This window comes from Protobothrops mucrosquamatus, unplaced genomic scaffold, assembly GCF_001527695.2.
Source record: "Protobothrops mucrosquamatus isolate PMUCROS unplaced genomic scaffold, P.Mucros_1.0 scaffold1703, whole genome shotgun sequence".
In the NCBI taxonomy this organism is placed as follows: domain Eukaryota; kingdom Metazoa; phylum Chordata; class Lepidosauria; order Squamata; family Viperidae; genus Protobothrops; species Protobothrops mucrosquamatus.
Genome location: NW_015387855.1, coordinates 203,890 through 224,885, shown reverse-complemented (window position 1 = coordinate 224,885; position 20,996 = coordinate 203,890). Strand labels below are relative to the sequence as shown.

Below are 20,996 nucleotides of genomic sequence, written 5' to 3'. Positions count from 1 at the left end.
CGTGTTACAGTTTTATTTTTCGGTGCTTTTTCTACGCCCTTTTAGTGTTTGTTCCCCACCACAACAGCTTGGGAAAGAGCCGTCCATGGCCTCCTTGTCCCCATCGCTCTTTTTCTGAGTGGAAACAATGGGGAAAAGGGGAGAGTCCCTGTATCTTTGCTCACTGTTTATCAGAAAGAGTAAAAGAGCTTTACTCCACCTGGGTGTCAATCAAAGTTCAGTTACAAGGACAGATAAGTTTGAGGGGTCCTTGGTGCTCTTTGAGGTTGGCTGGTTCCTCGCAGACGTTTCCTTACCCAACTAGACAACATCATCAGTGCTAGAGCGATGGTAGCACTGATGAGGTCCCCTAAGTTGGTCACGAAGCGTCTACAAGAAAACAACCCAATGAGCACTAAAGGACTCCACCTTTCAACCCGGAGCTACAGAAATTCTCCTCTAATTGGTACAGATGTTTTTTGTGCCACCCACGATCAGCTTCCCAGTCTCATTAACTTAATTAAGGAGAAGAGGAGCGCCGCCATATTGCTCCATTGATTGAAATGGAAACGTAGCACCCATGGACGCTTCTGCCCAGGTAAATGGCGGGCATCCATGTTTTGCTACCGTCAAAGCAATCATTGAGGGGGTTACCGTAGGTTTCCGGCCTTCCTTCAGCATTGTCTTTCTTCTCAGGGGGCCTTCCATCGTCACAACCCCCACGGAAGCCCCCGATCTGCAGCTGCAGGCACCTGTTGGGCTGAAGCAAGAAAAGTACACAGGTTTGTGGGAGCAGTGCAGATTAGACAATTCTTCCATTACAGTGGCATGCAAAATTGATATTGATGGGACCCTTGGCTTGTGTAATCTGTCTTCTTCTAAATGGGGACCCTAAAAGTTTCTTTTTCTTTCTTTCTTTCTTTCTTTCTTTCTTTCTTTCTTTCTTTCTTTCTTTCTTTCTTTCTTTCTTTCTTTCTTCCTTTCTTCCTTCCTTTCTTTCTTTCTTTCTTTCCTTTCTTCTTCTTCTTCTTCTTCTTCTTCTTCTTCTTCTTCTTCTTCTTCTTCTTCTTCTTCTTCTTCTTCTTCTTCTTCTTCTTCTTCTTCTTCTTCTTCTTCTTCTTCTTCTTCTTCTTCTTCTTCTTCTTCTTCTTCTTCTTCTATATTTGACGAACTGCCTTTGTATTCTAAGACTGGTATTTTAGTGCCTCTGGGGTCCTTACTGCTCTTTGAATTTGTTGGTCTCCTTGCAGACATTTCCTAACCCAACTAGGTAACATCATTAGTGCTAGAAGACCGTATACTGTATGCGGGTGTATTAGTAAAAAAAAGTAATAATGTTTTTTTAGCATACTAGCCAAGGGGAGGAATACGTATAGAAACTGGTAAAGAGGTTTGAAAATATTTACTCAAAAGACAAAGAGAGTGATGAACGAAAGGTAGACAAAATAAGGGCTGAAATGGAAAATGGACTTGAGCGAGGGATCCTTTCAAAGGTGGGAAAGTTTTTCTCCTCCACGCAATTCACAAGTCCTCAGTGAGGAATTTTCAAAGCCCTGCCAAAAACTGAGTTTAGCAAAAGAATTAAATGTGGTTGATGAGGAGGAGGAGGATGAAGAAAAAGAGGAAGAGGAGTAAGATATGCAAACTTGCGTTGGGAAGAACAAATGATTACAATGTCTACCCTTTTTATTCTTAATTCAGATAGACCGGTATGTCTGAGCTTCATTCCTATTTGGGAAGCATTTAAGTAAGGCCCTGGCACGCCACCTTGCCTCAACTCCGGGGAAAAACAGTTTATTTTGCTTTCCTGTTGCGTGAAGTGATTGCCACGCCGAGACGTTTTAGATCCAGCTTTTGCTGACCGAAATGCATCGCAGTTTCAAGTCATCATCATGCCACTAAATAGTAAATCACAGGGACACGATCCCTGTTTTAGTGATCTGATTTGGCATCCGAGAAGGATCAACTTGAGGCCGAGTTGATTATCTTGTACTCCAAGAGAGTTAAACCTATCCAAAGGTAAAGATGAATCTATCTAAAGTAAACTTAAACTCCCTGCAAGCATGAGAGTTTAAATTTAATTTAGGTAGCTTCACTCTTTAGAGAGATGTTTATATGTGGCTTCTTTGGACCTGCAAGGCAACTGTTTGCTATTCAAAGCATCCACTTGAGAGGCCACTACTAGAGCAAAACCATCAGGGTTTATTATGTGCTTAAATCTGAGCGATTCTATACTTCTTCTTTACTGTCTATCCCTTGTTCAAATACTATAACAGTTTTTTTATTTCTACTCAGCATGTTTATGTGTAACGTTGCACGTAAATATAGCCAATCCAACTTCTCTGGAGGCGTGGAGGTAAAAAGCACAGAGGTGAGTAAAAATGCAGGTGTTTTTTTTAAACTCTTGGCACACACCCCTCCCCGCTAACATGAGAAGGAAGACACTGCGCAGATGGGGGGAAAAATGACCATGCTTTTGAAAATAAGGTCTGAATTAGCAAGGGGAAAAGAGAGGATGAAAATAAGATTTGGCACCATTGTCCAGAGAGAGAGAGAGAGAGAGAGAGACCCACCACCTAATTGTACCTGTACACACAGCTCCGACTTCTTGGAGAATTCCGAATTGGCACCCGCCAGTTGGGCCCCAGCGTGGCGTACAAGCGACCCCTGTTTACGAATTCACACGTTAAGTTCTTTAGTTAGCATGCAAAATCGCAATAGCCCCCCCCCTAAAATTAAACCCACGAGAAAAGGTGGGCCGTATACACAACGGAATCACGGCTTTCACGACGGCTTCTACATTCTCACGGTTTGCACCTAGGTGTGAACTAAGTAAGATGAGCATTCGATTCGGAATTGGAATCAGATGTCCATAAGAAATGAAGGAAGCTGTTTCTTGGTGAATCGCGTTCTTTTTTTAAAAAAAAATTTAATTTCTAAGCTTCACAAGGACTTTGAAGAGCAGCTTGGGAATAAGAGAGCTTTTGGGGGGTGGGTGGGAAAGAAAATTTGTCAAGTACAAAGCTAAGAACAATATCCTGGAAACAAACACACCAAAAATCAGAAGAACAACTGTGAGTGTTCAGAATCTGTTTCCAGAGCCGAGAACGAACGGTGGGACCTCCCATTGAAAGCAAAGAGTGGGTTTGATTATAGCTGAATAAACAAGGCCTTGATCGTAAGCAGACCCGGTTCCTCCCTTTGAAGAAATCAAGACTCTGATCCACAAATGATATGTAATTATAATGTAAACCTATAAAAATCTCTCCTCCAATCTTGGACACGCCAGTCTGACTTAGCTCCCTTGCTGGAAATGCCCAAATGTTGCCAATAAAACACGCAGAGTTATGACTCCTTGCCGAATAAAACAAACCAGGCCAATATTTCAAGTTCAATTAATTCTCCTCTGAGGTTTGAATCCAGATCTTTGGCTCCACATGTCTCGGAAACTGGGATTCCCGTCTTCCAATTCGAAAAGGTATTTTATTTTAATATTTTATTAAAAACAACAACAACAAATCCAGGTCTGTCACTCCCGGTTAAGAACTCAAGATTTTACAGGGCGGAAAAGAGATTCTGGTATAAGAAATGAATCTAGAATCACACACACACAAAAAAACCTACTCAAAGGGGATTCACCCGGAGCCCAGATACAGATGGAAAAGGAAACAGAGTGAGATTGTGGGTTCTCATCGACAATCCAGTATTACCTTTGGTGCTAGTAAATGAGAAATTGTGCACCCTGGTTAAAGCAGATTTGGAAATATTTATTCTAAAGCTTGATGCCACTTGACAATCTAGTCTACTGCTAGATGCAATGTACGTAAGAAACCACTGCAAAGTTCACAGTACGTTCACAGCCACAGATAAAGAAAATGTTTAGAGGGACAGCATTTCTTCCCAATAACTAGATTTGCATAAACCCACGATCCAAATTCACGTAATTCAGATTATCCAGGATTTCAGTAGCCTGGGTTGAAATGCAGCTATGTCCCATCGATTCACAAACAGAAACTCACCTTTCCAGTCCCGATGACGGTTCTTCGCTGAATTCTGAACTTTCGCTGCTTTCTGCAAAACAAAAAGGCAAATATTTAAAACAGGGGGAAGGGGACAAAAAACAACAACAATTCGAAACAGGTCTATGTCCCTTTCAGAAGCCAAAAGATTTGCGTTAGGAACTGATCCTCGGTTTCATGCTGATGGAACTCCGAGCCACAAAAGTGTTGCAGTCGCGTGCAAATATTTTAAGGAAGCTTTAAAGTTGTCCTTATTTTCGAGATTGTCCTCCGGCAATTCTACCAATTGAAAATAAATAAATTTGCAGTTTACGGGTTCCAGTAAAATCCCGCCTCCAGCCGCAGAAAAAGGAAACGACAGAGAGATGTTAAGATTTTCCTTTAAATGAGATGGAGAACATGAACTGATGGGTTGGTGTCATGGAAAATTAAGGAGATGCCCTACTTGCACCCATGATTATCTGAATATGGAAGGAGGGTCTTTAAAAATCAATGCAATCCCATCAAATTCACCGGAAGGGAATTTAAAGTTGAGTCTTGGACGATCAAATGGGTTGGGGGTTTTTTTTCTTTTGAAAATGGAGTAATTTAGATTTTTGGCTTGTCTGTGGCTTAGATGTATTGTTCAGTGGTAGCCACCGTAACGACTCTTTTTTTCCCTGTTCAGGAAGGCTAAATTAATCTAAAATGTTAATGTGGTGTCTAGGGGATTTTCTACATGACCATCATTCGGGATTGATTGATTGATTGACTAGATGATATGGAATGATAGTGCTCAAGGCTTCACAAGTAGCTTAATCAGAAACTCATGCTACAGTAGACCATGAAAGCCCCCAAGGATCTCTCAACCGATAGCTCCCTTGCGGTCTTGCCTTCTACCTTCTAGAATGTAGAATCCTAGGGACCTCAGAGGTCTCCTAGTCCAACCCCTACTCAAGACAGGAGACCTTATACTATTCTGGACCAATGGTTATTCGATCTCTTAAAAACCTCCAGTGATGGAGCACCCACAACTTCTGGAGGCACTGATTAACTGTTCTCTCTGTCGGGAAATTTCTCCTGACTTCTAGGATGGATCTTTTTTTTCGAACAAGGAATCTATAGCCAGCTCTCTGTTTCCATTAAGTATGGAAGGGCACCTTCCTGCTAAGAGTATCGTTCTTAGAAGCGTGGCTTGTATTCGCCTGCCTTCTAAACAATGCTCGAGAGAATCGAGAACGGCCAAACTCAAGGGACTATCTGAGTTTTCCCAATTCGGTCATTCTGAACGCCTCTTTGACTTCCAAAGAAAGAAGGGATGGGCAGGACGAGCGCCCAAGCTACCATGTTGGATACTTACCTAGAGAAACCCCATTGGTGAAAACAGAATTTAGCGGATGGTTCCTGACAGGGCTGTGAGATTCTAACACACTGTCATCCAGCAGGTGGCGCTGTTTCTCTGTTGGGAAGGTGGCGCTTTTACTTTCTACTACACTGAACTGACACATCATACTGGAAAAACGGGAAAAAAAAGAAAGGAAGGAAGGAAGGAAGGAATGAAAAAAAAAAAGAGGCAACATTTTCTTAGGTCAACTGGTAACAGCCATTCATGCTCACATTTTTCCCCGCCTGGACTGTGGACCTTACGGGGTTCTTAAGGGTTGGACCTTACGGGGTTCAGTGGACCTTACGGGGTTCTTAAGGGTTCTTAGGGCAGGGGTAGGCAACTTTGGCTCTTTTATGACTCGTGGACTTCAACTCCCAGAATTCCTCAGCCAGCGGAAGTCCATGAGTCATAAAAGAGCCAAGGTCGCCTACCCCTGCCTTAGGGGCAAAGTAGCCCGATGGACTCTCCTGTCCTTCTTAGAACTTCGTTCTAATGATCTATCGCCCCCAACATTGGTTTTTAGCACCTATTAGTCAAATCTAGATGGAGATTTTGGCCTTTACCTAACAGAATAATGTAGAGCAGGGGTAGTCAACCTTGGCTCTTTTATGACTCGTGGACTTCAATTCCCAGAATTCCTGAGCCAGCTTAGCTGAAGTCCACGAGTCATAAAAGAGCCAAGGTTGACTACCCCTGATGTAGATGGAAGGGACCATGGAGGTCTTCTACAACCCCCAGCTCAAGCAGGAGACCCCCCCCCTACCATTCTTGGACAAAGTTGTCCAATCTCTTCTTGAAAACCTTCCAGGGATGGAAATTCTAACATTTCTACAAATAAGGGCAAAGTTGAGTTCTCCGAGCTTGTGGGTTGGAATCCCCTAAACTCTGCTGAAGAGGTCAACCTAGCCTGGTCACAAAACGTTCGGAAACCAACCCACAAGCTGGGAAAACAAATCTCCAACCTCATCCTCCACCCGGGCTACAGATGTTGGCCACTATTCAAGCTTCTACAGAGGTGCAGGTTGCAAGACTCTGCCACCTGAATTCATATCTGAGTGAAATCACTCAACCACGCTGGGAAAGCCACACGTCTCCCTAAGCTGGAAGCATAAATTCCTTAACTGGAAGGCTGACGCCTTTTAGGCCAACATGGCGCCCGTAAGGTAGGCTTGACTTGGGTGGTAACGACAATTAAAGTTCTTTCTGGCATCTGCCCAATTTCCCTGGGAAAAAGTGGCACTAACATCTGCAAGGGGATTCTGAGACAAATGTGTTCCTAGGAACAAGAAGCCTTGCCAAGTAACTACAGGCAGTCCTCGGCTTACGACAATGGAGGCCAAAATTTCTATCGTTGAGTGAGACCTTTGTTCAGTGAGTTTTGCCCCGTTTTACGACCTTTCTTGCCACAGTTAAGTGAATCAATGCAGGGGTTGTGTCACTGCAAGTGTTTGCTTGTCAGAAGGTCACAAAAGTGAACCCCAGGACTCTGCAACCGTCATAAGTACATGTCAGTTGCCAAGCGTCAGAATTTTGATCACACGATCGTAAGCGTGAAAAGTCACTATTTCAAGTGCCGAAGGGTCACCAAAAGGAACTGTTGTAAATTGAGGACTGTCTTTAGAGAAAGGCAACGGCTTCCTAAGGAAGAGGTGGCTGGTTGCAGCAAGTTTTCAAGGGCTGCCTTAAAAAAAAACCTAACTAAGCTGCGTGTTCCAATTCAGACTGCAACACCCACTTGTTTCCGAGGCTGTGACTCTTCCTGTGTCGTGGGACAGGAGGGGTGTGCAAGCCGGCCGCTACCGAGGCATCAGGACAGGTGGGCCTCCTGCTGAACCTCACAGCTGCTGACACTTCGGACGGACCTACAAAATAGACACCAATTAATGCTAAACTAAGTATCCGGAAGCCCGTGTCGCTAGGGGCCCGTGGCTTTCTTCTCAGGAAAGTGGAAAGTTCTCCAGAGACGGATAAAGGTGATCGGGAGAAGAAGGGCAGGCGGCGTTGGGAAACTGGAAGGAGTCAAACGGGGACCTAGCTTGGAATCATCAGGCAGCTGCAAAGGGCAGAAGCGTGACTTCCTCAAAGATCCGTGAAGCCTTATCTGGTTGTTCCCAGGGAAGGCAAGCAGTCTGGTAAGATTCTTGTTAACACGGGCAGAAGACAATAAAGTTGCTGACTTTTAACTGTTTATGACAGGCTCTGCTTCCTTAAACCTTGCAGGCAGGGAACTGGGAGAAGGCCTTAGTTTTAAGAGTGGGCCAGGAGTTTCACAATTGGCTAAAGTGTTCTCACACTGCTTCCTGCCACCAGAACGATGCCGTCTCTTATTCCTGGAATATCTACAGCACAACAGAGTCGGGAGGGACCTTTGAGGTCTTCCAGTCCAACCCCCTGCTCAAGCAGGAAACCCTAGACCAGGGGTATTCAACCTTGGCTCTTTTATGACTCGTGGACTTCAACTCCCAGAATTCCTGAGCCAGCACAGCTGGCTCAGGAATTCTGGGAGTTGAAGTCCACGAATCATAAAAGAGCCAAGGTTGACTACCCCTGCCCTAGACCATTTCCGGCAATCTTGAAAGCTACATTACACATCACTTGGATAGCAATAGCCTACCCCCCCCAAAAAAATACATAAAAATAAATGGAAAAAAAAAACTATGCCGAGGCCGGACAGAGCAGGGTTTCAAGTGTAACCATCATCACTGTTGAACCAAAAAAAAACCCCAACACCATATGCTTTGAGTTTATTTGCAAGCTGACTGGCTAGTCAACCATTCATAGCATCAGCTTCTTGGGGGAAACGAGGTTTTCTAGGAATTGGAGCCAGACAGATGACAATTCTGGAAATTGAAGGTGGTTTCAGTGCCAATAGGCTACACGTTTTTAGCCAGCATGCAGGCTGGACCATAGACACAAAATGACACCATCACATTGAAACTAGGGAGAAACTAACACACTACATAGAGATCTACCATATAGCCAGAAATCATGGTTTATGCTGTTTAATCACACTGCTTCATGTAAACACATTGAGGAAGACATGTGTCACCACTGGAAGATATTCTGCCTCAATTTCCATTTTAAAGAGAGTCAAGGGTACATCTTTGCCCCTATTCAATTTTTTTATTATTATTTTCACCTTTCTAAATGTGAGTTTTATCATCCGACGCTAGACATCAAATTCAAATCCCACCCCACTGTTATTCTCTGCCTGACACAGCCCAGCTTTTGATGGAGCCTCAGAACCCTTGGCAATATTCTCTTACAAAGGAAAATGAATTGCAATGAAGAGTGGTTTTGTTTACCAAGCGGCATGTTTAACTGCCTTCGCAATTAGAAAATTAATGGCTTCCAGCTCTTATAGACGGAGGATTTTTAAATATTTAGGTGTTGTTTGACTTTGTTTTGAATCTTCCGCTGAAGATTCTCTCTGCTGAAGCCAACTTATTCAGGGGCCAACATAACTGAACCTTTCACTCAATGGGTGCAGCTGTCTATACAGGCACAAGAGTTTGAAATGCAGTTTGATCTAAATTCCTGAGAATTATACTTCATGTTTCCCACTGTGTGCGAAATGCTGGAACTTGGCTTGGCCCATGTGACAACCTGCCAATTGAAATGCTGACAAAAACTCATTCGGCTCCTCAAATTCTTGCTGGCGTTTGTTTCCTCTTAGGAGAAAGTCCTGGTCTCAACTTTGGCTGATTTAATTTATTTATGTATTAGAACTTGCTTGCTTCCCATCTCACCTAGAGGTGATTCTGGGTGGCTTACAAGCATTAAATGCCAATAAAACATTAAAAACAACCAATAATGCAGTATTTGCACCATCGACATTGACAAAATCTCCATCAGTCAATTGCAGAAGGCAGCTATACTCAGAACAGCTTACAACTTGTGACGATAATTTAACACATTCACATCTGCCTATCCCAGGTCTTTGGGAAGGACCCAACAGATGGACAAAAGTGCCAAATCTAGTCTGAACATCTGGCTGACTGTGCGACCAACCGTAATAATAATACTTGGACACTGTTGGCGTTGACAAAAATCCCCATCGGTCAATTGCAAAAGGCAGCTTGACTCCGAACAGCTTACATCCTGCCAGCAGAATTTGAACACCACCAAACGTCCACATCTGCCTATCCCAGGTCTTTGGGAAGGACTCAATAGATGGTCAAAACGCCAAATCCACTCTGAACATCTGGCTGGCTGTGCAATGAACAATTAGAAGATGGGGGTGAGGAGGAAGGGAGCAGGGTCTCCATGGGGAGGGGAGGTGGGGTCTTTCCTTATTCCATTAACCACCTTCAAAGGGATTCACCGCCACTGGGGCCCCAGTCAACTGGCAGAGCCAGGTCTTCAGGTGCTTATGGAAGGTTAGAAAAGTGGGTGCAGATATCACCTTGGAGTGGGTGCACGATGTTCCAAAGGGTAAAAAAGCTCTTGTCCTGGACCCCGCTGGCTGAAATTCCTTGACCGACGGGGTTCTGCAACTTATGTGACCTCTCAGTGCAATCCCCAGTTGGGACCGCTTGAGGTTGACAATTTTAGAGGTTGGGAAGAGAGTTTTTGATCTGGATTTGTGGAGTGATAGGAGCAGAGCTCCAGGCTAGGACAAAGGCCCCCTCAGCCGTGGACCTTCCTTCGTTCTAATTATTTCCCCAGCTTTCTTTTCTGCTGGCAGAAGAAAACTTTCAGCCAAGCCAGGTCCTGCCTTGATCGCTTGGGTGCGCGCCCGATCAGACCCCTTGTCTTAATTCTTGGCGTTCTGATTTAACAACTCCCAAATTTCGCAAACTGCTTCGGTTTTGGTCTGCTCTACAAAAAAAAACCTCCAGGAAAGATGCCAAATTTGGTTTTGTTGTGATTGCGTTAAGAAGGTTGCAGTGTGTGTGTGTCTAGGCCTGAACACGTTTCGCTTAACCAACGATGCCCCCCCCCCAAAGCTTGGAGGTTATCTTACTTTAATCAAACAGGTTTTTTTTCAATCATCAAAACTTTGCTTTATAAGGTTGTGCCGCGGGGGATATTCTGACTATAAATAAAATATAATCACCCAGTCATAATAAGATTTCTTTCTGAGTAAAAAAACAAAACAAACAAACAGGGGGTCTTTGAAAAATCACGCTGTCACATTCAGCTTGCGGAGAAGACTAAGTGATGTTTGAGCATTCGAAAAGGACCCTCAATTTACGACGATAATGGGCAGGCTCCATTGTGCTCGTAAGTCGAGGACTGCCTTTACCACCCCTCCATTCATGAGATCTATAATCTGGATCCTAATTTAAGTTCGATTCTGCCCCCAAAGCAGCAGCAAGCCTGCTTCTTAATCAGGTTTTTATTTCATCCCAGGCAGGTCCACCAAGCAAGAAAGCATCAACTCATTTAGTGCAGGATGAGGAATCCACTGGAAAGCTTCTAGCTTCCCGTTGAGGAAAAATATATTATATTATGTGTAGGAAGCCAAAAGCCCAGCCTTCGTTCTGAGTTTATAGTAATAGGGAACGAAGGAACGGGCTTCTGTTAAAAGCATATTTTCCATTTTTTTATTCCTCATAACTTTCTGCTTCAGTTAGCTCAGCGGCTCCCGCCAAGCGAAACATCGCATCTGTAGGACTTAATCAACGCTGAAGCTAAACAGGAGATGCCTTGGAAGGGAGAAGCAGAGCTGGTTCTAGAGAAAAGCAGGAGACAAAACTGGGGGCATCTCTCGTTCTGCAGATCCTGGTGAAACCAGACGAGCAGACCTGTGCTCTCCTGCGGTTTTAGTCCTTCCTTCGTGCACACGTGGGTGGATGGGATCAAAGGAGCGGTGGATCCCGGTTAACAATAAGCATTTAAGACAACGCGTGAGTCACTTTGGCATGAGGTAGCTGCTGAGAAGGTCACACATGTTTCCAAAATATGCAGCTCTGTTGTTTTTTTTTCCTCGATCGGGGTGTAACCCGAAAGACGTATTGGAAGTGGGTCTTTTTTTTCTTCTTGCAGTAGAAGTATTTTCTTCAAGTTTGGGGAATGAATTTCTTTGGTTCGATTCGATTCAGCCCACTCCCTGCAGACCAAGCATGAGCCATGGATAAATGAAGATTCTTGCACAATTCTTGGGAGACCCAGTTTGGTCCAGGGGTTAAGACACCAGGATATAGAAAGCAGGATATGGTGAGTTCTAGTCTCGCCCTAGGCATGAAAGCCAGCTAGGTGGCTTTGGGCCAATTGCCAGGAGACGGTGAGTTCTAGTCCTGCCTTAGCCATGAAAGCCAGCTGGGCGACTTTGGGCCAATTGCCAGGAGACGGTGAGTTCTAGTCCTGCCTTAGGCATGAAAGCCAGCTGGGCGACTTTGGGCCAATCGCCAGGAGATGGTGAGTTCTAGTCCTGCCTTAGCCATGAAAGCCAGCTGGGCGACTTTGGGCCAATTGCCAGGAGACGGTGAGTTCTAGTCCTGCCTTAGCCATGAAAGCCAGCTGGGCGACTTTGGGCCAATCGCCAGGAGACGGTGAGTTCTAGTCCTACCTTAGCTAAGAAAGCCAGCTGGGTGACTTTGGGACAGTCCCTCTCTCTCAGCCCCAACCCACCTCATGGGGTTGTTAGTGTAGGAAAAATAGGAGGTGGGAGATGCGTTGGATAAGTTCACCACCTGGAATTATTTGTAAAAATAACTGATGATGTTCCCTAATTGGGTAATGAAACGTCTGCAAGAAAACAAGCAAGGAGACAGCAGCCAGGACCCCACCCAAGCCAAAGATTTTTTTTTCCTCCTTTCTACTTGCTCTTCATAGGATGCCCTGTCTCCATTAAACAATGGGGATTATATTTTCTTTTGTTCTTTCATCCCTTTTGTCCCAAGTCTGTAATTCCCCATGTCTTTTCGTCTTTGCACATTGTATGCAAATTGTTCTGGGAACCATTTCGTTTGAACAGGGAGGAAAAAAAATACTTTGCATAAACCAGGAATAGTTTTTCCCCACTCTGTCTTCTTCTAGGAGACATTATTACTGCAACCACATGATTTTTCAATCATTTTTATATATAGAAAAAAGCCAGTTTGCTTTTCATTAGCCGTCCGTGTTACTGTCAGGACAGCGCCGACGTAAACGTGAAAAAAAAATAATGCAGAGAAGGCGAAACATTATGACGAAGGGTTTATATTGGGGGACTTGAGAGGAACCCAGAAAAGCTGATGGCTGCACTTGTGGCAGGAACGTTTGGAAAAGCTGACCATGAAGTCTGACTATTCCAAAGGATCCTTTTGGTCACTTTCATTTGCATAATTTCCCCATGAAATAATCATTCAGGGGCTTTAAACAAAGCGTAATTCTTTAGCAGAACACCAAAGCATGAAAAGTATGAATCCCTAATAAAACGAAACAGAAGATTACAAGGAAATTGCTAAGCAGAGATTAACACCAGGATTAATACTAGACCAACAATCAAGCAGTAAACAATGCCCCAAAGAATTCCAACCTAAACTAACAGGGCAAGTCACTTGTGTATAAACAGAGAGCGAAACCTACCCCCTTCTAACACGGATGATGTCACCTAGCTGGGTCACGAAATGTCTGCAAGAAGACAACTAAGCTTGGAGAGCACCAAGGACTCCACAATTTCAACTCTTCTCTGCTCCATTCAGTTTGTTCTAGGTTTTGGTGCCTTGTTCTTCCTACCAAGTTCCTTTAACCCTATCAAGGAACTACCAAGAGAACACACACACCCTTCTAGCACTGATGATGTTACCTAGTTGGGTCACGAAACTTCGGCAAGAAAATAATCTCAGAGAGCACCAAGGATGTCAAATTTGCCCTCCTCCTCCTCCTCATCCTCCTCCTCCTCCTTCCTCCCCCTTCTTCTCCTCTACTTCACAAACCCCACTCCCTTCTAGCACTGAGGATGCTACCCAGTTGGGTAATGAAACATCTGCAAGAGGTCAGCCAAGCTCGGAGAGCACCACACAGTTCAAGAATGATTTCAGAACGAAACAGTTCCTTACAAAAAGACTTTCAGACGGGAGCTGATTCACTTATAGAGGATGAGGCCCTTCAGTTCTGCAACTATTGGCTTTTGCAACCATTTGTGAGCAGAATTAAAACCAAGGTTAAGTCGACATATAAGCTTTTGGCACCTGCAAGGGACAGGATTAGAAAACCAGACAGAATGGTTTTCAGCCACTTATTATTCTATCGCGTCCCGGAAGAGGAGAAAGAAAAATGTGTGGTGGAGATTTGAGAATGAGTTGAGAAGAAGCTATCAAGGATGTGAAGAGAGAATGAGACAATTCTGGCTTTCAGTCAAGAATTGGCCACTAAAATTCCCAGAACAAAGCTATTTATCAGTAACCATGGCTACCTCTAAAGTAAACGGCAGAGTTAAATGTCAGACTAATTGTTTGCACGGAAAAAGGGTGCCTTCCTTTCGGTCCAAAGTGGAGGAAGTTCCATCCAGCTTACGTCATCGGGATGGTAAATACCCCAACTGGCCAAAAGAGACTTGTTGTCTCTTTTGAAAAAGATTCTTCCCCGATTCCTTGAAAAAAGAAAAACAGAGACACAAAAAAACAAAACAAAACATAAACAGCCACTTCTGATTTAGTTTGAACTTTGGAACTAATTCCAGAGCCAGACATACCAAGGCCAACATCCATCTAATTGCAACACTCAACTTTCCAACGAGAAGAATTTGATTGTCAACATTCACAAAGGGACGATGGGAAGCAGCTTTTTCTTGTCATGTTATGGGGCCACAACAGTGGTGTGGTTTCACACAGTTTCGCCTGAGAGAACCTGGAAGCACAAGAATGTATTCATGGCTGCAGACCTGCCTGCGGCTTTGGGGGGGGGGGAAGTAACAGAATACAGAATAACTGAGTTGGAAGGGACCTTGGAGGTCATCCAGCCCAACCTCCTGCTCAAGCAGGAGACTTTATACCATCCCAGGACAAAGGGCTGTCCAATTTATTTCACTTAGGATGCAGATTTATTTATCTTTTTATCTATAAAGACAACAAGGACTTTTCTTCCCACATATCTTAAAGGCTAAAACAAAGTTATTATTGAAAACTTGTTTATGATTATTCCATTGGCTGCAAAACTCATGCAAATGCTGCTATCCAGGTACATTTTGTGTCCTCTTCTCCTTCTCCTTCCTCCATTCCACAAACCCCTCTCCTTTCCAGCACTGATGATGTTACCCAGTTTGGTAATTAAACGTCTGCAATAAAACAACCAAACTCAAAGAGCACCAAGGACCCCTCGGTCCTCCTCCTTCTCATCATCATCTCCACAAACCCCACTCCTTTACAACATGGAGGAGGAGGAGGAGGAGGAGGAGGAGGAGGAGGAGGAGGAGGAGGAGGAAGAGAAGTGAAATTGTTTTAAGGTACAGTGAGTTTAGATCTTTTATTGGCCACCAAGAGACGGGCACCAAAGGGCTGGTTTTGGCCATTTTGGGATTCACCAGACATGGCAAACCGGTTGACATTCTATAGATTTCAATTCCTCTACCAGGAATTCAACTCACAGCCCTGAGATGACCTCTTTAGGCTCATTTTCACTGCTTATTTTCCGAACCTCAACGAGAATTACACTGATGTGCATATACACAATCCACATTGTTTCAGTTCTTGTGTCTTGCCCAGGAAAATAATAACAATAATAAAGTCTTAGCTGCGAGGCCAAGTCTTTTAACACTCCTCTAAACCGAAAGACGTCCAGAGGAAAAGATCTTATACCATTTCTGCTCTGGTTTAAATTAGGATGTGAAATATTTTCAGGGGAAGGAAAGCATGGCTGGAAGTATGTGTTCCCAAACAACCGTCTGCTGGTTACAGAACTCATCCTGGCCATTTTTGAGACTCAGCCCAGATGGTTTCCTTCTTTACAGGCAACTGACTGGAAAATGTGAACAGCTGAAGTAGTTTAAATAAGGTCCACATATACCTTCTCCCCTGGCCTTCAAACTTCTGGGGCTCTAAATGACCCTCAAGTTATCTGACTTCTACTAGTAGTTAGCACGAGGGGAGAAGTACGAGGGGACGATGGGGAAAAGAAATCTCAGCCATCGTTAATACAAATTATGCTGCTTGAAAAAAAAAATTCTGGTATCCTTTTTTTCATCGTCTTCTAGACTGATTTATGGAGAGCTAGCTGACAAACAGCAGGTCTTCTCCAACATGTCAAAGGCAGAATTGCCAGAGGGCAAAACGGTTCCCATCAGACCTCACAAAGGCATCAGATACTTGGAGATACTTCCAGCCAGATCCTGTTTAGTGAACTGGATGCTGGTTTGGGTTGAAGATAGTTACCAGAGTTGGGCACCTTTGGCAGAGAGATATATTTTTAATATCAGGAATTTTGTATTTTACTGTGTCCCCCCCCCCTTGGAATGGAACCTAAGTTACAAAACCGATTGCTCCTGGAATTATTGTTGGCTGTTCCTGAATTCAATTTAAGAGGAAGAGCAAAACATATTTTTCCGTTTATGTATAAAAATTAAAGGTCACGGTACTTGTTAGGGCTTTCCATTTGAGGGATAATTATATTTGCAAAAACCATTGTATTCCAAAAATGATTATGGCTTTTTTTGACATTTCTTTAACTAAGAAAGCTCTTAACGACACGGGAAAACAGATTTGCAGATTTTACACTCATGTATTAAGCCACGCATAAATTAGAAAATGTGTATGTTTCAAAACCCTCCTACAGTGGATGGGGACTTCCTATTGTAATGTTACATTTTACAAGTTTCCAACTGAAACATATTATTTCCATAATATTGATGAGATACATTTTTTTTTAAAAAAAATAGAGATTTAAGAATCACTTTTGTTTACTCAAGACGTGGATATAAACCCATTTAACAGGAGAAGGCATTCCAATCAACCAACCAATCAACCAGAATAGAGTTGGAAGGGACCTTGGAGGTCTTCTAGTCCAACCCCCTGCTCAAGCAGGAGACCCAGTCTTTTCTTTCAAACCTCCATTGATGAAGCACCCACAACTTCTGAAGGCAAGTCGTTGCATTGGTTAATTGAATTGAAGTGTCTATGAAACGTACTACAACATGAACAAAACTGCTACCACTAACTCTAAAATAACATTACTTTGAAGTAATGGCTCCAGCAATACAGGGGGAAAAAATGGGGGGGAAAAAACCACCGTAGCAATGTAGAATTGCTTCCTAAAATCAGCAATCTCTTCTTGCAAGGGACATATTCCAAATATTTCTACTCAGCTACGAGCAAATCGTATAAACGGCCTCTTAAATCTCAAAGCATCCAGCAAAATCCCTTCCCCTACATTGCGCCAGCCTTTGAAGATCGCTCTTTTTCTGTCAACGTGGCAAAACTGGACCCCAGGAGAAAAAAATGCCTTCGGAATCATGGCTACCGTATCAGTTTGCACGTTCTGGTTTGTTTAGTCTGCTTTAGAGACATATTTACACAGGTTTCTCCCGTTCCACGTTAAGCTTCCGAATGAGGACAAAATCAGGAACCCCTCAAGAGTATGTTGCCACACGTACAGAAGCAGGATACGACACAGCCACGCAATTTAAATCGCAGTTTAGACGACGGGGGTAATTTATATGAAGTCTAGAGTAAGAACACTTGCTTATGAGCAAACCTGCAGAATGGATAATGTTGAGAAAGAAAAAAAGCTACGAAGATTAGCCTAGCTTTCGCTCGATTAAATTGATGGAAGAAACAAAACCAGGGGATCAGCGTTGGCATCTTGGCAGGCCTAGATTTAGGCAGCAGGCCAAACCAACATTGATTTTTCCACGGGGCAGCATCAAAGGAATCCCTCGGATATTTGCTGGAATGCCAGATCCAGATCGATTCGTTTTGCACATTCTGGGTAATGTATGCGCCCCACACAGCCTGGAGGTGAAAGAACTGGTTTTTAAGCCCCTGGATTACGCTCTTTTATGTAGCCTGTGGTTAAAGAGCAGCCAGGCCAGGTCAGTGGGTTTCAGAAATATCAGCCTAACAAAGAGGCACTGAAGGAATACCACCCAGGATTATTTCAATGTGGTCAGTGGGCCAGGAAGGAGGCAGGCTTGGCTTGCAAAATTCACATCAGTGCCAAACTTTTTCGGGTTGAGCCCAGGGTCTCAGAAACCTTCGGGACCGTAAACACGTTTCAGTGTGGTGTGCGTGTGTCTACACAGCTGTACTTGAGAGAAATAGGTGGTTGGGGGGGGAGTCAAGTTCTGATTTACACTTATCCCCCTCCGCAAAAGGACCTCCACCAGGAGCAGAAATCCCTGAAGAGTTGTGCATATATTATTCTGACTGCCTAGGATTTTCAAAAAGAGGTGACTAAGCTTGTTGGGGTTTCCTCCAACCCCCCCCCCCACTTTCCTATCCCCTTTTCCTGCTGCGTCATTTTAAAGATGATAAGCCTGTTGGCAGAACCTCTGTTTTTCTAACTGCTGGTTTGGAAGGTCTTGTTCTTTGTCAAAGAATACAATTTTAAACATATTTGAATCAGGGAACCATCTATCTATCTATCTATCTATCTATCTATCCATCCATCCATCCATCCATCCATCCATCCATCATCTGCCATTTTCTTGAAGTCCTGTTCTAAAGGCCTGTGGAAGCCATACATCCATATCTATCTATCTATCTATCTATCTATCTATCTATCTATCTATCTATCTATCTATCTATCTATCATCTATCTATCTATCTATCTATCTATCCATCCATCCATCCATCCATCCATCCATCCATCCATCATCTGCCATTTTCTTGAAGTCCTGTTCTAAAGGCCTGTGGAAGCCATACATCCATATCTCTCTCTCTCTCTCTCTCTCTCTCTCTCTCTCTCTCTCTCTCTCTCTCTCTCTCTCTCTCTCTATCTATCTATCTATCTATATCTTTCTTTCTTTCTTTCTTTCTTTCTTTCTTTCTTTCTTTCTTTCTTTCTTTCTTTCTTTCTTTCTTTCTTCATCTGCTGTTTTCTTGAGGTCCTGTTCTAAAGATCTGTGGAAACCATCCATCTATCATCCATCCATCCATCCATCCTCCAAAATCACATGACGCTGGGACACTGCAACTGTCATAAGTATGAAACAGTTGCCAAGCATCTGAATTTTGATAATGTGACCACAGGGATGTTGCAACTGGTCCTCAAGTGTGAAAAACGGGTCTTAAGTTATTTTTCCCAGTGCCGTTGTAACCCCGAACGGTCACCAAATGAACGGTTGAGAGTTGAGGAAAAGGAACTGAAGTGTAGTTGAGATGCCGAGCAGACATCTGGATGGTTTGGTATGAAAAAAAACAACCCACGATGGTGATCGCAAAGCAGAAAACCCCAATGGAGGATCCCAGCCGATGGAAGGATGTTTGTGAAACTGAATGGCAGAGCAGGACGATGTCTGGAAACTCACCTGCCAGGTCTTCTTTTGAGGAGATCAGCCGCGGGGAGCTGTTTCCCGGCTCAATTCTTAGGGACAATCTGGAAAAAACAGAAAAACGATGACGTGAAAAGTCGGCGGCCGGCTGAAGCGAAGGCCAACGGGACAGGCGTCTTATCTCTCGTGCGTTATCGCTGAAAAGCAGGAAATCTATCTTAGCCTGGATGTGTTCAGGAATTCTTTGGGCACAATAGGTTTTTACTGAAGTTATGAACAGCTTCGTCCTGTGAAGCTAAGCAGAGTTTTCACAACGGCACAGACCAACTTATCTTTATTTACAAAGCCATTTTAGCAAGCGGCAAGGCACGCAAGGAAGGCCGTTCTTAGGCCGGTCAGTTTCAGCATTTAAAACGTACGAATCCTAAATATAGGCAAGTGTAGGGTCTTCATGCTAGCTGACATTGTTTTAATCCGCAACCTCAAAGGATAAATTTCCCCCTAATGCCAGGGGTGGTTAGTCGATTGTTACGCAGGCCTCTTTTAACCTCATTTGGTTTTGGAATATTTTCTATCCTGTTCTACTCCAGACTTGTATTTATCCTTCCCCCCAAAAACCATGATTTTTCTTCACAGAAAAGATTTTACAGATCGACTCTCTGGCCTCTTACTGGAACACATTCTTGGCTGCTGTGTGCTGTTTCAAGGTGCTACCTGAAATTTAAGGAATTTACAAACGATCGCCTTTTCCCTTTTTTAATATATATATATATATATTCATTGCACACAATCGCTCATATATTGGCCAGAGCAGAAGCCACAATAAGAACACTAAAATTTCAGAGTGTGCCAAACATTCATTTTGATTTCTGCTGCAACATTTTCTGGGGGGGGAAAAAGACCAACAAACTGAAAAAAATGTTCATCTGGTTTAAAGGAACTCATAGCCATAAACATTTGTTTGCTTTGGTTCCACATTTTTTATTTTGTTCCGTTTTGGCAACTGCGCACCCAAAGTTTAGATCCATAAAAAGAAAATCCTATGGAACTGAAAAGCTTTAGGACATACTTCACACCCTCTTTAAAAATAAATACCCTACGGAGAAAGCTGTTTTTTGATTTGGCTCGACTCATTTGAACTTGCAGAGCTAAGGAAATAAAATATTGTTCCAGACAGCTGCCATGATGGAGCATGAATGGCACACCAGATTCTGGCACACAGATTCTCCGCCTGCGATGTGTGCTTTAAATAAAGTACATCACATTTGCTGAGGTTTGAACTGATAAATTCTTATCATTCCTCTCAAGCAGGAAGGAAGGCAAGAGAGAGAAAGAGAGAAAGAAAATAGAGAAAGAAGAGAAAGAAAAGAGAAGAGAAAAAGAGAAGAGAAAAACAGAAGAGAGAAAAAAGAGACAGAAGAGAGAAAGAAAAGAGAGAGAAGAGAAAGAGAGAAAGAAGAGAAAAAAGAAAAAGAGAGACAGAAAGGAAGAGAGAGAAAGAGAAAGAAAGAAAGAAAGGGAGAAAGGGAGAAAGAAGAGAGGAAGAGAGAGAAAAAGAGAGAAAGAAAAGAGAGAGGAAAGAGAGAAAGAGAGAGAAGGAATGAATATTGCTTTGGAAATCAGAGAGTATTTTTAAATCACCTCCTGTGATTGACTTTCTTTTAGCAACCCTTCAAATTGAATGTTTTTAAACCATAAGAGGGAAAACACACTCTGCCTTGAGTTCAAGTAAAAGTAAGTTTGACATTTCAGTCAAACCAAATAAAAGTTACACGGCGTGACTCACACACGTACCAGGCAAATACCCCCTTTCAGATGAAATGAATACTCAGCGTGAAGCAATTTTTATTTTGGCAACCTGAAATTAATCCAACAACTTTTTCCATCCAGTTTAATAACCGTTTGGCAATTTTACCAGTCTGTAGTTGATCCTCACCTTCTGGTCTCCCTCACCTCAAACAGTCCTCGCTTTACGACCACAGCTGACCCCCCCAAACTTCCATGGCTAAGCAAGGCAGTTGTTAAGAGAGTTTTGCCCCATTTTAACACCTGTCTTGCCATCGTTGTTAAGTCAGTAACCCAGCTGATTCCATCGCTGTCTATAGGGGGCGAAACTTTGGCCCCCTCAGAGAGGGCTCGCAACTTGGGTGTCCTCCTGGATCCGCGGCTGACACTGGAAGACCATTTGTCGGCCGTGACCAGGGGGGCATTTTATCAGGTTCGCCTGATCTACCAGTTGCGCCCTTTTCTGGACCGGGATGCTCTGCGCACAGTCACT

General features: G+C 43.4%; 1 protein-coding gene across 1 annotated transcript in view; it reads right to left on the bottom strand.

Annotated features, from left to right (window-relative positions):
* The window catches only part of LOC107293694 (ras-specific guanine nucleotide-releasing factor RalGPS1-like), a gene marked incomplete at its 3' end in the record, with an annotated part of 34,622 nt that overhangs the window by 5,717 nt on the left and 7,909 nt on the right, over positions 1-20,996 (bottom strand). The window contains exons 4-7 of the mRNA XM_015822855.1: positions 18,545-18,822; positions 3,999-4,050; positions 297-369; positions 60-114 (exon numbers count right to left, since the gene is read on the bottom strand). Of these exons, the coding sequence (XP_015678341.1) occupies positions 60-114; positions 297-369; positions 3,999-4,050; positions 18,545-18,822 (458 nt within the window). The remainder of the gene's footprint in view (positions 1-59; positions 115-296; positions 370-3,998; positions 4,051-18,544; positions 18,823-20,996) is intronic.